General features: G+C 40.7%; 1 protein-coding gene across 2 annotated transcripts in view; it reads left to right on the forward strand.

Moving 5' to 3' along the window:
- TTC1 (tetratricopeptide repeat domain 1) overlaps positions 1–15448 on the forward strand; it is a 56252-nt gene that overhangs the window by 22154 nt on the left and 18650 nt on the right. For both annotated transcript variants that reach the window (XM_047779926.1, XM_047779840.1), the window contains exons 3-5: positions 8826–8886; positions 10350–10462; positions 15253–15289. In XM_047779926.1, the coding sequence (XP_047635882.1) occupies positions 8826–8886; positions 10350–10462; positions 15253–15289 (211 nt within the window). The remainder of the gene's footprint in view (positions 1–8825; positions 8887–10349; positions 10463–15252; positions 15290–15448) is intronic.

Consider the following 15448-nt stretch of genomic DNA (forward strand, 5'->3'; position numbering starts at 1 on the left):
GGCCTCATAGAAGAGTTTGGGAGTGTTCCTTCCTCTGCAATTTTTTGGAATAGTTTCAGAAGGATAGGTGTTAGTTCTTCTCTAAATGTTTGATAGAATTCTCCTGTGAAGCCATCTGGTCCTGGACTTTTGTTTAGTGTAAGTTTTTTAATCATAGTTTCAGTTTCGGTTCTTGTGATTGGCCCATTCATCTTTTCTGTTTCGCCTTGCTTTAGTCTTGGAAGATTGTACTTTTCTAAGAATTTGTCCATTTCTTCTAGGTTTCCCATTTTATTGGCATATAGTTGCATGTAGTAGTCTCTTACGACCCTTTGTATTTCGGTGATATCTATTGTAACTTCTTTTTCATTTCTGATTTTATTGATTTGAGTCCTCTTTTTTTTTTTCTTGATAAGTCTGGTTAGGGGTGTATCAATTTTGTTGATCTTTTCAAAGAACCAGCTTTTTGTTTCATTGATCTTTTCTCTGGTTGTCTTCATTTATATTTCATTGATTTCTGCTCTGATTTTTATAGTTTCTTTCCTTCTGCTAACTTTAAGTCTTGTCTGTTCTTCTCTCTCTAGCTGCTTTAGGTGTAAAGTCAGGTTGTTTATTTGAGGTTTTCTTGTTTCCTCAGGTAGGCTTGTATTGCTATAAACTTCTCTCTTAGAACTGCTTTTGCTGCATCCCATAGGTTTTGGAGTGTTGTATCTTTGTTGTCATTTGCTTCTAGGTATTTTTTAATTTCCTCTTTGATTTCTCCAGTGCTGCATATGTTGTTTAGTCTCCACGTGTTTGTGTTTTTTGCAGTTTTTTTCTTATTGTTGATTTCCAGTCATATAGCATTGTGGTCAGAAAAGAGACTTGATTTGTGGCCCAGAATGTGATGAATCATAGAGAATGTTCCGTGTGTACTTGAGAAGAATGTGTATTCTGCTACTTTGGTTTTTGTTTGTTTGTTTACTTTTTAGGGCCGCACCCATGGCATATGGAGTTTCCCAGGCCAGGAATTGTATTGGACCTGCAGCTGCTGACCTACAGCACAGCCACAGAAATATGGGACCAAGCTGTATCTGTGACCTACACCACAGCTCATGGCAAAGCTGGATCATTAACCCACTGAGTGAGGCCAGGGATCAAACCCACATCCTCATGTATCCTAGTCAGGTTTGTTAACCACTGAGCCACGAAGGGAACTCCTGCTCTCCTGGTTTTGAATGGAATGTCCTATGAATATCTATAAAGCCATCTTGTCTAATGCCTCACTGAGAGCCAGTGTTTCCTTGTTGATTTTCTTTCTGTATGATCTGTCCATTGCTGTAAGTGGGGTGTTAAAGTCCCCCGCTATTATTGTGTTGTCAGTTTCTCCTTTTAAGGTTGTTAGTAGTTGTCTTATGTATTGAGGTGATCCTATGTTGGGTGTATATACATTTACAATTGTTATATCTTCTTCTTGGATTGATCCTTTGATCATTATGTAATGTCTTTGTCTCTTAAAATGTTCTTTATTTTAAGGTCTGTTTTGTCTGGTATGAGTTTCACTACTCCAGCTTTCTTTTGATTCCTGTTTGCATGGAGTATTTTCTTCTATCCTGTCACTTGCAACTTGTATGTGTCCCTGCAAGTGAAGTGGGTCTCTTGAAGACAGCATATATATGGATCTTGTTTTTGTATCCATTCAGTCAGTTATGTCTTTTGGTTAAGGCATTTAGTCCATTTTCATCTAAGGTAATTATTGATTTGTATGTTCTTACTGCCGTTTTATTAACTATTTTGGATTTGTTTTTGTTACTCTTTTTTCTTCTCTTGTTCTCTTGTGATTTGATGACTATCTTTAGTGTTGTATTTGAGTTTATTTTTCTTATTTGTTTGTGTATCAATTGTAGATTTTTGGTTTGCAGTTGCCCTGAAGTTTTGATAAAGGAGTCTATATATATATATATATACACAAGATTGTTTTAAGTTGCTGATCTCTTAATTGCAAGTGCATCTCCAGTGTCCTGTATTTGTACCCTCCTCTTCTCACAGTTTCTGATTTGGGTAGCATATTTATGCATGGATGATTCCTACCTTTACTGTATATATGCTTTTACTGTTGAGCCTTGTCATTTGTGATATTGTTTCCAGTTGTGGCCTTTCTGCCTAGAGAAATTCCTTTAGTATTTGTTGTAAAGCTGGTCTAGTCTTGCTGAATTCTGTTTATCTTTTGCTTATCTTTAAAGCTTTTGATTTCTCCTTCAAATCTGAATGAGAACCTTGCTGGATAAAGTAATCTTGGTTTGAGGTTTTTTTCCTTTCATCACGCTAAGTATATCGTGCCACTCCCTTCTGGCCTGCAGTTTCTGCTGGAAAATATGCCAAACCCTTTTTGGGGTTCCCTTGTATGTTATTTGTTTCTTTTCCCTAGCTTCAGTATTTTCTCTGTGTCTTTACTTTTGGTCAGTTTGATTAATATGTGTCTTGGGATATTCCTCCTTTGGTTTATTTTATATGGTACTCGTTGTGTTTCCTGGATTTGAGTGAGTGGATCCTTTCCCATGTTAGGGAAGTTTATGGCTAACATCTCTTTGAATAATTTTTCTGTCCCTTTCTCTCTATCTTCTCCTCTGCCACCCCCTATAATACGGATGTTGGTGCATTTAACGTTGTCCCAGAGTTTTCTTAGACTGTCCTCATTTCTTTTCAACCTTTTTTCTCTTTTCTGTTCTGCATCAGTGATTTCCACTAGTCTGTCCTCCACCTCGCTTATTCATTCTTCTGCTTCCTATATTCTGCTGTTGGTTGCTTCTAAGGAATTTTTTATTTCAGTTATTGTATCTTGCATCTCTCCTTGCTTAAGTTTTAAATCTTGTATTTCTTTGCTCAGTGTTTCCTGTAAATTACCCATCTTTGCCTCTAGTCTTGCATCATCTTCTGCATCGTCAGCGTAGTCTTTTTCCTGGAGGCTGATAATCTCCAGATCACTTAGCTGTTTTTCTGGGATTTTTTCTTGCTCCTTTTTCTGAGTTATAGTTCCCTGCCTTTTCGTTTTTATAGGTTTTTGGTGTGGTTTCCTTTTTGCAGACAATAGAGTTGTAGCCTCTCTTACTTCTGATGTCTGCCCCCCTTGTGGCTGAAGTTGGTATGGGGGCTTGCTGTAGGCTTCCTGATGGGAGGGACTGGTACCTGCCACTGGTAGGTGGGGCTGATTCTTATCCCTCCGGTGGTTGGGGCTTTGTCTCTGGGTGAGATTAGAGGCAGCTGTGTGCCTGGGGGGTCTTTAGGCAGCCTATTTACTGATGTGTGGGACTGTGATCCCACCTGGATTGTTGTTTGGCCTGGGGCTTTTCACCGCTGATGGGTGGGGCCAGACTTTCCCAAAATGGCCACCTCCAGAGGAACACACGCTGATGAATATTCCCAAGAGCTTTGCTTCCAATTTCCTTCCCCCCACAATAAGCCACAGTCACTCCATTTTCCCAGGAGATCCTCCAAGAACTGTAGTCAGGTCCGACCCAGATTCCCATGGAGCCTCTGCTTTGCCCCAGGACCCAGCGCACACAAAAGCTTGCATGTGCCTTTCAAGAGTGGGGTCTCCGTTTCCCCCAGTCCTTTGGAGTTTCTGCACACAAGCCCCATTGGCCTTCAATACCAGATGCTCTGGGGGCTCTTTCTCCCAATGCCAGATTCCCAGGCATGGGGCCCTGACGTGGGGCTCAGAACTCTCATTCCTGTAGGTGAGTCTTTGTGATACAGTTGCTTTCCAGTCTGTGGGCTTCCTACCCAGAAGGTTTGAGGTTGCTTATATCACGTAATCACCCCTCCTGCCTCTTGATGTGGCCTCCTTTTTGTCTTCTGGAGTAGGATATCTTTTTGCAAGTTTCCAGTCTATTTGGCTGAAAGTTGTTCAGCATTTGGTTGTTAAGTTTTTGTTTTTATGAGAGAAGGTGAGCTCCAGTCCTTCTATTCTGCCATCTTAACCCCCCAACTCCATACCACCATTTCTTTATCCATTCATTCTCTTTTTTTTTTTCTTTTGTCTTTTTTGTTGTTGTTGCTATTTCTTGGGCCGCTCCCACGGCATATGGAGGTTCCCAGGCTAGGGGCCGAATCGGAGCTGTAGCCACAGCAACTCGGGATCCGAGCCGCGTCTGCAACCTACACCACAGCTCACGGCAACTCGGGATCCGAGCCGCGTCTGCAACCTACACCACAGCTCACGGCAACGCCGGATCGTTAACCCACTGAGCAAGGGCAGGGACCGAACCCGCAACCTCATGGTTCCTAGTCGGATTCGTTAACCACTGTGCCACGACGGGAACTCCTATCCATTCATTCTCAATGGGCAATTAGATTGTTCCATATCTTGGCTATTGTGAATAATGCTGCTGTGAATAAGAGGATGCAGATACCTTTCTAAGTTAGTATTTTCATTTTCTTCAGATGAATACCCAGAAATTGAATTGCTGGATCATATGGTAGTTCTATTTTTAATTTTTTAAGGAATTTCATTACTGTTTTCCATTGTGGCTGTACCAGTTTACAGTCTCACCAACAGTGCACAAAAGTTTTCTTTTCTCCACATTCTTGGCAACACTTGTTATTTCTTCTCTTTTTGATAATAGCCATTCTAACAGGTATGAAATTATATCTCATTGTAGTGTTTGATTTGCATTTCCCTAATGATTAATGATCTTGAACATCTTTTCATGGATGTGTTGGCCCTGTATGGCTTCTTTGGAAAAATGTCTATTCAGAGCTTCACCTCATTTTTAAATAAGATTTTTATTTGTTTGTTTGCTGTTAAGTTGTATGGGTTCTTTTTGTATTTTGGGTATTAATCCCTTATCAGATATATGATTTGCAGATATTTTCTTCCATTCATTTTGTTAGTGGTTTCCTTTGCTGTGCAGAAGCTTTTTAGTTTGATGTAGTCCCATTTGGTTTGGGGTTTTGGTTTTGTTTTTTGGTCACACCAGAAACCAAACCTATGCCACAGCAGCAGCCCAAACTGCGAATCCTTGACCTCCTGCACCACAGTGGAACTCTCCCACTTGTTTATTTTTGCTTTTGGTATCAGACTCAGAAAGTCATCACCAAGACCTGTGTCAAGGAACATACTGCCTTTGTTTGCTTCTTAGGAATTTTAGAGTTTCAGGTCTTTTGTTCAAGCCTTTAATCCATTTCAAGTTAATTTTTGTATATGGTATAACATAGCAGTCCGTTTTCATTCCTTTACATGTAACTGTCCAGTTTTCCCAGCACCATTTATTGAAGAGACTGTCCTTCCCCGTTGTATATGCTTGGCTCTTTTGCCGTAAATTAATTGAGCATACGTGTGGGGGTTGTTTGTTTTGTTTTGTTTTGTTTGCTTTTTAGGGCCACACCCATGGCATGTGGAGGTTCCCAGGCTAGGGGTCTAATCGGAGCTACAGCTGCTGGCCACACAGGATCCAAGCCACATCTGTGACCTGCACCACAGCTCACAGCAATGCTCGATCCTTAACCTGCTGAGCAAGGCCAGAGATCAAACCCAAAACCTCATGGTTCCTAGTTGGATTCGTTTCTGCTGCATCATGACAGGAACTCCATGTGTGGGTGTATTTCCGGGATCTCTATTCTTTTCTATTTCATGAATCAGTGTGTCTGTTTTTGTGCCAATACCATGCTCTTTTAGTTACTATAGCTTTGAATTTAGTTTGAAATCAGGGGAGCATAATGCCTCCAGCTTTATTCTTCTTTCTCAAGATTACTTTGCCCACTTGGGCTTGAAATAACCTTTGACTGGATTTATTATGCAGCTTGACTTCCAGCATCTAGTACCCCTTCCTGTATGGAGGAATTCCCTGGTTTTATAATCTCGTTGAATGACAGTCCCCCATGTCCCTCACATCATTCTCTGACAGCCAAGGCATGTGACCTACACTTGGCTCATTGGATGCCTCTGACCAAAACTTTAAGTCTAGATTGGGGCATGGTGTGGAGTCCTGATCCAGATTTAAAGTTTTGGTCAGAGGCATCCAGTGAGCCAAGTGTAGGTCACATGCCTGCTCTGTAGCTCAGGGAATTATATCTAGTCACATGATGGAACATGAGGAGGAGGACATGATGGGGGATAATGTGAGGAAAAACAACGTGTGTGTGTATGTGTATATATGTGTATGTATGTCAGAGTGAGTGGGTCACTTTGCTGTAGAGCAGAAATTGACAGGACATTGTAAATCAGCTGTAATAGAAAAAATAAAAATCTTTTAAAAAATCTGGATCAGAGCAAAGAAAGGAGAATGTCTGGGATTTGTTGGCTGCTATTATAGCATGTCTTAGCAGAGCAGCCTTTTTTTTTCTTTTAGGGCCTCATCTGAGGTATGTGGAAGTTGCCACGTTAGGGGTTGAATCAGAGCTACAGCTGCCTGCGTACGCCACAACTACAGCAACTCAGGATCTGAGCCACATCTGCAACCTACAATGCAGCTCACTGCAATGCCGGATCCTTAACCCTCTGATCAAGGCCATGGGTAGAACCCACATCCTCAGGAATACTAGTCAGGTTCTTAACCTGCTGAGCCACAGTGGGAACTCCCAGCAGAGCTGCCTTGAATCCTGCCTGTTTTCTAAGCCTATATTTCAGGCTTCCCTCACATTGTGTGAGCCCCACAGTAGCTTTCCAGTAAATAGGCCCTTTTAATTTTTTTGTTTTTAAGAGAAATAGTCTTTTTGCTTGCATCCAAAGATCCTAACTAATACAATAAAGACATTACAATCCATGGACCTCCCTTCTGGGTAGTACTAGGTAAATATGGACATATTTTTGTGTTTTGATTGCCATCACCACCACCCATTTTATTTTTTGCTTATTCTCTTAAAATATCCTTTATCCAGATGTGTTACATCCTTTTTTTTTTTTTTTTTTGCCTTTTCTGGGGCTGCTCCTGCAGCATATGGAGATTCCCAGGCTAGGGGTCTAATCAGAGCTGTTGCTGCTGGCCTACGCCAGAGCCATAGCAACTCAGGATCTGAGCCATGTCTGCAATCTACACCACAGCTCACAGCAACGCCGGATCCTTAATCCACTGAGCAAAGCCAGGGATCAAACCTGCAACCTCATGGTTCCTAGTCGGATTCGTTAACCACTGAGCCACGACGGGAACGCTCCAGATGTGTTATGTCTTAAAAGGAATCTGATCTGCTGAACATCTGGCATATAATAGATACCATAAAAATTAGATTCAGGGAGTTCCTGTTATATCTCAGTGGGTTACAGACCCAACTAGTATCCATGAGGATGCAAGTTCGATCCCTGGCCTCACTGACTTAAGGATCCGGCTTTGCTGTGAGTTGTGGTGTAGGTCATAGTTGTGGCTCAGATCCCAAGTTGCTGTGGCGTAGGCCAGCAGCTGCAGCTACAGTTCAACCCCTTCCATATGCCACAGATTCAACCCTGAAAAGCCAAAAAAAAAAAAAAAAATAGATTCAGCTTATACCTGCCTTTTTTTAGTTTCTTTATTTATACTCATCAAGTGCTGTCTTCCATCCAGAATATAATAAGGTATTTGGAAAGCACCCTCTCCTCCAGCTCATTTACAGATCTTCTCCTGTAGTGACAATATTTTTAATTTGGTTCCTAAGCTTAAGAGTACTAATTTTGGAGTTCCCATGGTGGCACAGCGGAAACGAATCTGATTAGGAACCAGGAGGTTGAGGGTTCGATCCCTGGCCTCACTCAGTGGATCAAGGATCCGGCCTTGCCATGAACTGCGTTGTAGGTTACAGATGCAGCTTGGATCCGATGTTGTTATGGCTGTGGTGAAGGCTGGCAGCTGTAGCTCTGATTGGACCCCTAGCCTGAGAACCTCCATATGCCTAAAAAGCCAAAAAAAAAAGTGGTAATTGTTTAGGATCCCAGCTTGTACTTTGGATGAAGAACCCTGCTAACAGTATTTTCCTTCCTTTGAAGTTTTTATTTAGTCCGAAGCCCAAGAATGAAGAAAGAGATATTTGGAGATATTCTCTTTCTTAACACTGTCAAATGTGGTGTGCAGACCCTTCTGACAGTTCTGCTTTTGCAGGGCTGAAAGCACACAGGGATCAGCACGTGTCATCTTTGCTCTACAAAATAATGCTCAACTCTGCCTTTGAGTTCCCTGAGTTCCTGGCCATCTATGTGAATTTCTGTGTTGTTAGAATAAGCTATGAAAAGAGAGCCTTATCTTACTATCTTCAAATTTCACTGTTACCTGCTATAGCCTACTGCCCTCACCCTGCAAATAAGACTTGTCCCCCATAGTGCGCTCTGCTGGTATCGTATGTCTCCTTCATGACACAGACTTATGACAAATAAATGTGAAGTTACTTATCTTACAGAAAAATAATAGCTCATATTTGTTGGGCCCTTATTTGCCAGTCTCTTATGAGCTTTACGTACATTATCACGTTAATCCATAAATCTTTTAAAGCCTCAGTTTTTAGATGAGGAAACCAAGGCTCCGAAAGATCTGGAACTTGTCCCAAATCATGCAGTTAATAAGCCATAGATCTATAATTTGAATTTATAATGGTAAGCAACTGAATACGTTGGTTAGTTTCATTTTAAGTAAATAGAAGTTACTGTTCCATGCAAAAACAAGAACCATAGAAAAGTTAGGTTTTGTCTTTTAAACATCAAGAATGTGGTTGATGATTAGCCAGATGGTCAGGTATTTTTCTCTATATCTCTTTGAGATTTAGATAAAACTGACCCTCTTCTCAAAAGTAAAGCTGCTGCCTATTAAATAACCTAATGTGTGAGGGAAGGAAATTTGTAATGAAATGTAATTTGTTCACTTAGAATAATGTTGTGAGAAATGATGTTATTCTCTGATCTCTTTCAGAGAAGGAGAGAAGAGAGCAGTAGACTAAAGGAGGAGGGAAATGAGCAGTTTAAGAAAGGAGGTAAGATACCTTTTTCAACACTGATGTTGGGCATCTTGACTCATTCTTTTGTAGTCTGTGAAGAACATTTGGAAACAACTAGCAAACCTAAACTGCTAACAATACTGTGTTGCTTCACAACACCTTGGAATTTTGTTTTTTACCAGGTCCAAATTATTCACAGCTGACAGTGACCAGTTAACATGTGGCTCTAGGCACAAGCATAGTTTTACTTTTCTATAATCCACTGTCTGTATAAACCCATTTAAATTAGGAGGAAAAACTCTTCAGCTATTGCCTTGGAAAAAATCTAACCTGAAAGGTTAAAAGGCTGCTTACTGCATTGCTGTAAAAACAAGGTCCCTGTTGCTCACTAGCAACAGTGCTGTGAAAACTGGCCCAGTGGGTCCTGCCATGGCTTGTACTTAGCTCTTTCCTTTGCCTTTTTCTGTGGATGCCTTAAGTAGAGAGGTGTTCTTCATGTCCTCTGCATTTCCTGTATTTGCTTAGGAACAAGTGGGGTTTATTCTTATAAAAAGTTGGGGGAACTTTTTGATCTTGAGATAGCGTTGTTTTACATCTCAAAGTGTGACTGCTTTAAAAATCTGGAGTAGTAACATTTTCTCCTAGTTACTTTTAGGGTAAAAAAAAATTTTTTTTCTTACATCCTGGTTTAGCAGCCATCACCTTTTTTTTTTTTCCCTAAGAGAACTAATGTTTCCAATTTTGAAAGTGTACTGTATATATTGTATCTATTTGTGTTTTAGTATTAAATATTTCAAACCTCAAAAAAAAAAAAAAATGGAGTTCCCGTCGTGGCTAATGAGCCCAACTTGTACGCATGAGGACGCAGGTTCGATCCGTGGCCTCACTCAGTGGGTTAAGGATCCAGCATTGCCATGAGCTGTGGTGTGGGTCACAGACACAGTTCGGATCCTGCCTTGCTGTGGCTGTGGTATAGGCTGGCAGCTGTGGCTCTGATTCAACCCCTAGCCTGGGAGCCTCCATATGCTGTGGGTACAACCCTAAAAATACACGCACACACACACAAAAATTCTATGTATATGTTTGAATTAAAGACATTATGCTTTCATGGAGTCAGCCTGCCTAAAATTGGTCCCATGAAATGTTTGGAGAGATGTTTTATGGAGCTAAAAGCAACAATGTGAACATCAGTAGTTGACTGATTTATAAAAGAAAATGGTGATTAATTTATATATTCATTGCCCCCCACAGAATTATGGTCAGGGCACTAAAAGAAAATGGCCTACTCAGCTCCTTTTTCATCTCAGTCTATTAATCCCAGACTTTAGTTTCATAATTCCCTTTCAAAACTCCTTTCTAATTTGATAAGCCAAATGAAGGTTGAACATGCAGAGACCTTTGTCCCAAGAATGGAAAGCCATTCATTCTGAAATCCTTTGGAATACAATGGTATCAGAAATAAAATCATAATGACCTCTTATATTTTACCTTATCCTCAGATTATATAGAAGCCGAAAGTTCTTATACTCGAGCCCTTCAGATGTGTCCATCCTGCTTCCAGAAAGACAGATCTATTCTGTTTTCAAATAGAGCTGCTGCGAGGATGAAACAGGTAAGTATCTTTGACGTTTTCATTTTAAGCACGTGAACTTAACAGTATTTTGGTAGAATAGCTTCTCTTCAGAAACAAGCATAGGGGCTTTAAAGTTGCTGCCTCTCTTCTTGCACGTATATTTCCCTGATGTAAAGAATGGAAAAATATTTTTAAAAACTTAAGTCATATTACTGGTCACATTCCTCATTAAAGTGGTCAAGTCGGGAGTTCCTGTTGTGGTGCAATGGTTAACAAATCCGACTGGGAACCATGAGGTTGCAGGTTCGGTCCCTGGCCTTGCTCAGTGGCTTAAGGATCTGGCATTGCCGTGAGCTGTGGTGCAGGTTGCAGACGCAGCTCGGATCCCGTGTTGCTGTGGCTGTGGCATAGGCCAGCGGCTATGGCTCCAATTCGATCCCTAGCCTGGGAACCTCCATATGCCGCGGGAGCGGCCCAAGAAATGGCAAAAAGACAAAAAAATACGTAAATAAAAATAAAGTGGTCAAGTGAATGCTTTCGTGGAAGGAAGGCTTATCGTCTCCACCAAACTAGGGCAGGTTAATCAAACAAGGGGCCAAGTAGTACATCTCCTAGAACAGCAACAGCAGCTTATTTTAGCCTCTGGAATACTAAGTAAAGACTCAAAGGCAACACTGATTAAAACTCTGGACATCAAGGTGCTTATTCCTGAGATTCTGATTTTCTGTTCAAAGTGGGGACACAGAAACATCTGAGAGTTGAGATGAGAGGTACCCTTAAATGCAAAATAGGTGTCAGGGGAAGTTCAAAAGTATTTTGTATTTCCAAATGATTGAGAACCTGATATAGCAGGATGTAGAGGAGACAAGAGTGCAGTTATATCTGGTACCATGTTGGTATTAAAAGTTAGATTTGTGATTTGTTTGATATTTATATTTAGTATAGTAAATCTCACCTGATTGAAATAATGAGAGCCTGACAAAAACCAATTTCACTTGTTTAACTGTGACTACTTGTATTCAAAGCAGAGGGGGCAGATTTTTGTTTTTGTTTTCTTTTTAGGGCTACACCTGCAACATACGGAAGTTCCTAGCCCGGGGCTCAAATCAGAGCGGCAGCTGCCAGCCTACACCACAGCCATAGCCATGCCAGATCCGAGCTACATCTGCAACCTACGCCACAGCTTGTGGCAACACTGGATCCTTAACCCACTAAGTGAGGCTAAGGAGCAAACCCTCATCCTCACAGATACAATGTCAGGTTCTTAACCCACTGAGCCAAAACAGAAACTCCAGAGAGCAGGTTTTGTTTTGTTTTGTTTTTTTAACACTTCATTAAGCAACCATGAAGCAGACCTAAGATGAGGTGAAGTAGTTTTCTGTTTGTTTAGATCAGGTATCAACGTCACTTTCTTTTTCGATGTTGCCTAAGATTCTCTAGTGCTTCTGCCAAAGTTACTTTGGTTTTTTGTGGGGGGTTTTTGTTTTGTTTTAATTGAGGTGTAGTTGATTTACAGTTACAAGTGTTGTATTAGGTGATTGTATTAGGTTGTGAATATAGATATGAATAAGAATACATACATTCTCGTTGCAGATTCTTTTACATTATAGGTTATTACAGGATACCGAGTATAGTTGCCTATGCTGTACAGTGGGTCCTACCAAAGTCACTTTGGATGACAGGTTTTTTTTAAGGTGGGAGGTGGGGGGGTGAATGTTTGGACATGCAAAAAGTTTTTTTCTAATCCAGATTTGTATGTTTATTATTGGATTCACTGTCAAAGGTGAAGTATTTTTTAGAGTGATTCATATGGCATGGGAGGAGTAAATCTAGAGTATACAAACGTATTTTGTATTAGGGGAAATAAAACAACTGATTTAAGTTTGTTTAAAGCAATATTCATTGAGTTTTCTGTTGTGGCTCAGTGGAAAAGAACACAACTAGTAACCATGAGGATGTGGGTTCACTCCCTGGCCTCACTCAGTGGGTTAAGGATCAAGCATTGCCGTGAACTGTGGTGTATATTGCAGATGAGGCTTGGATCTGGCATTGCTGTTGTTGTGGTGTGGGCCGGCTGCTGCAGCTCCGATTCAACCCCTAGCCTCGGAACTTCCATATGCTGCAGGTGTAGCCCTGAAAAAAAAAAAAGAAAGAAATTTTCATTAATATATCCTACCATCGATGAGAATTCACAACTAACAGTTTTTACACTTAGCTGGAAAATTCTGATCTTTTGCTTTTGCCTCTCAGAGGCATCTTGCTGTATTTTAGGCTGGAAATTGTCATTGTGAAGTGAGATGCAACGATGCTTTCAGTGTCAGAGAAAATGCACCATACCCATTTGGCCCCTGAATTTGAGATTCTTTGTTCACACAGTTGCTAAGTTATTGGGCTGGTATAATTAACTTGTTTTTGAGTTAGGAAAATGTATGGCCTTGCTAGTCTTTTGTGTGTCACATCTGAGGAGGACTCAAAAGAGAATTGCTCTGTGACTGTTTCTTATACAAAGGGTAGGTCTGTTAGTGGGGGTTTTTTGTTTGGTTTGTTCTTCTAACTTGTGTTCTTAATATTTTAAGAACATTCTAAAGTTACGGACTTGGGAGTTCCCTTGTGGCACAGCAGGTTAAGATCCCGTGTTGCACAGCTGTACCACAGGTTCAGTTCCTGGCCCAGGATCTTCCACATCCCATAGGGGTGGCCAAAATATAAAAAAAATTAATAAAGTTACAATTTTGGAAACTTTCAGGATTATGTGCTAAAATGATTTAAGGAGCATAGTCTGAATTGAAGGAAATGATGGGTTAACTGCTTTAATAAAGAATTTCTGAAAGGCAGGTTTGCCAGTTCAGCCTCCCTGACTGGTGTGCTTGGCGGAGCTTTATGTTTCATGTTTGGAGAGGGAAAAGGCAAACTGGAATAAGGGCAGAGTTTTGGCTCTAGGTCTGGGCACACAAGAGCAGACAAAGCCCTAAAAAATAGGCTCTAAAGATAGTAGCACCGTAGCAGTTGGTACACATACTCCTATTTCAGGAGAAAAAAAAAAAAAAAAAACTTTGAACACACCCTCACCATGCAGAAGTTCCAGGGGCAGGGATCCAGCCCATGGCACAACAACAACCCAAGCCACTACCATTATAGCTCTGGATCTTTAACCTGCTGTGCCACGAAAGAACTCCTCAGAAACTTTAAAATATGAAATGATGTGTCTTAGATTTGTAGAAATCTGATAAGTTGGGAAAATACTAACAGATTTCTTTACTATAAGACTTCTTGTTAGAGTTTTTAATATGTGAATTGCAGTGATGAACATTGGAAGAGATAGTGTTTCTCATATGACTCTTGAACCTTTTTTGCTTATTGTGGGTAAGATACACTTGATATAAAATTGACCATTTTAACCATTCTAAAGTATACAGTTTAGTGCCACTAAATACATTCACAGTATTAGGCAACCATCACAACTCTGGTTCCAGTCAGTCACTCCCTATCCTGGAACCGGTTTTTTGTTGTTGTTGTTGTGTTTTTGTTTGTTTTGTCTTTTAGGGTTGCACCTGTGGCATATGGAAGTTCCCAGGCTAGGGGTCCAATTGGAGCTGCAGCTGCCGGCCTACACCACAGCCACAGCGATGCAGGATCCAAGGTGCGTCTGCAACCTATACCACAGCTCATGGCCGCACTAGATCCTTAACCCACTGAGCGAGGCCAGGGATTGAACTTGCATCCTCGTGGATACCAGTCAGATTTGTTTCCTGTAAATCATGATGGTAACTCCCCTGGAACCATTTTTGCTTGAATCCTGAAACTCAGTTTGGTAGACCTTGCTCTAAAATATTCTCAAAATGTTTGTTATTGCTACAGTAGCCATTATGGAAGTATTGGACCTTTATTTGAACTAAGATTTCTGTAACATTGTGGAAAATTTCTAACTTGGGCAAAACATACATTGTAGAGCTTAGAAAGTTAAATTACAGATTAATGTCAGAGCTAGAACTAGAATTTAGTTATTTTGATATCCAGTGTTCTTTCCACTGTCCTATGCTTCTCCATTCAGCTAGTTAAACAAGTTATGTATCTTATTTGGCAAGTTTTTTTGTTTTGTTTTGTTTTTATGGTTGAAGTTCCTGGGCCAAGGGTTGAATCAGAGCTACTACAGCTGCAGCCTACACCACAGCCATGGCAACACCAGGTCCAAGCTGCATCTGCTACCTACACCGCAGCCTTTGGCAACGCTAGATCATTAACCCAATGAGTGAGGCCAGGGATGGAACCTGCATCCTCACAGAGGCAACTTGTGTCCTTAACTTGCTGAGCCCACAGGGAGACTCCATGTTTTGTATTTTTCTTTCATCAGTGGATAAATTAAGGTTCATAACTGAGATGTGACAAGCCGTACTGTGTCTATAGTTGGACCATCCGTATACTTTCTGGAAGCTATCTCTTTGGGTGTGATATATATCAACTAGCCACAGAGGAGGGTTATTAATTCAGTGACTCACAGTCAATCATTTGCCCTGTTTATTGATCACAAAGTTCTCTCAGTGTCAACATTCTAATGTAAAGTGTCTTGCAAATACAATAGGTCACTTAAAACAATCTTTAAAGATACTTTAGGAGGAAACTGCTTGAATAATTTGTTGCCAGGAGGCTTTCAGGACAGAGCTGTCACCCTTTTTGAAGCTCGGAAATAACGTGTATGTTTTGGTGTGATTTTTTGAAAAGCATTCTGCATCTCCTTAAGCAGTTACTAATGATCAGCTTATATCACTGAACCTTTGAGCTATTGAGGCAAAACTAGAGTGACACATATTTAATGATTTCTTTCCTTTTAGGACAAGAAAGAGATGGCCATCAGTGACTGCAGCAAAGGTACAATTTTTGGTCTCAGTACATGTTAACACACAAGAGCTTTATTCCAGCTAGACAACCAAATACAGAGGCTCTCTCTGTCAGCCGTGTCCTTGTACACATGTTCTCTTCTTCTCGGGCCATTAAAGAAGAAACTTTCAGCCTTTCTTAGAAACGGAC

The sequence above is a fragment of the Phacochoerus africanus genome, chromosome 1 (assembly GCF_016906955.1).
Source record: "Phacochoerus africanus isolate WHEZ1 chromosome 1, ROS_Pafr_v1, whole genome shotgun sequence".
Lineage (NCBI taxonomy): Eukaryota > Metazoa > Chordata > Mammalia > Artiodactyla > Suidae > Phacochoerus > Phacochoerus africanus.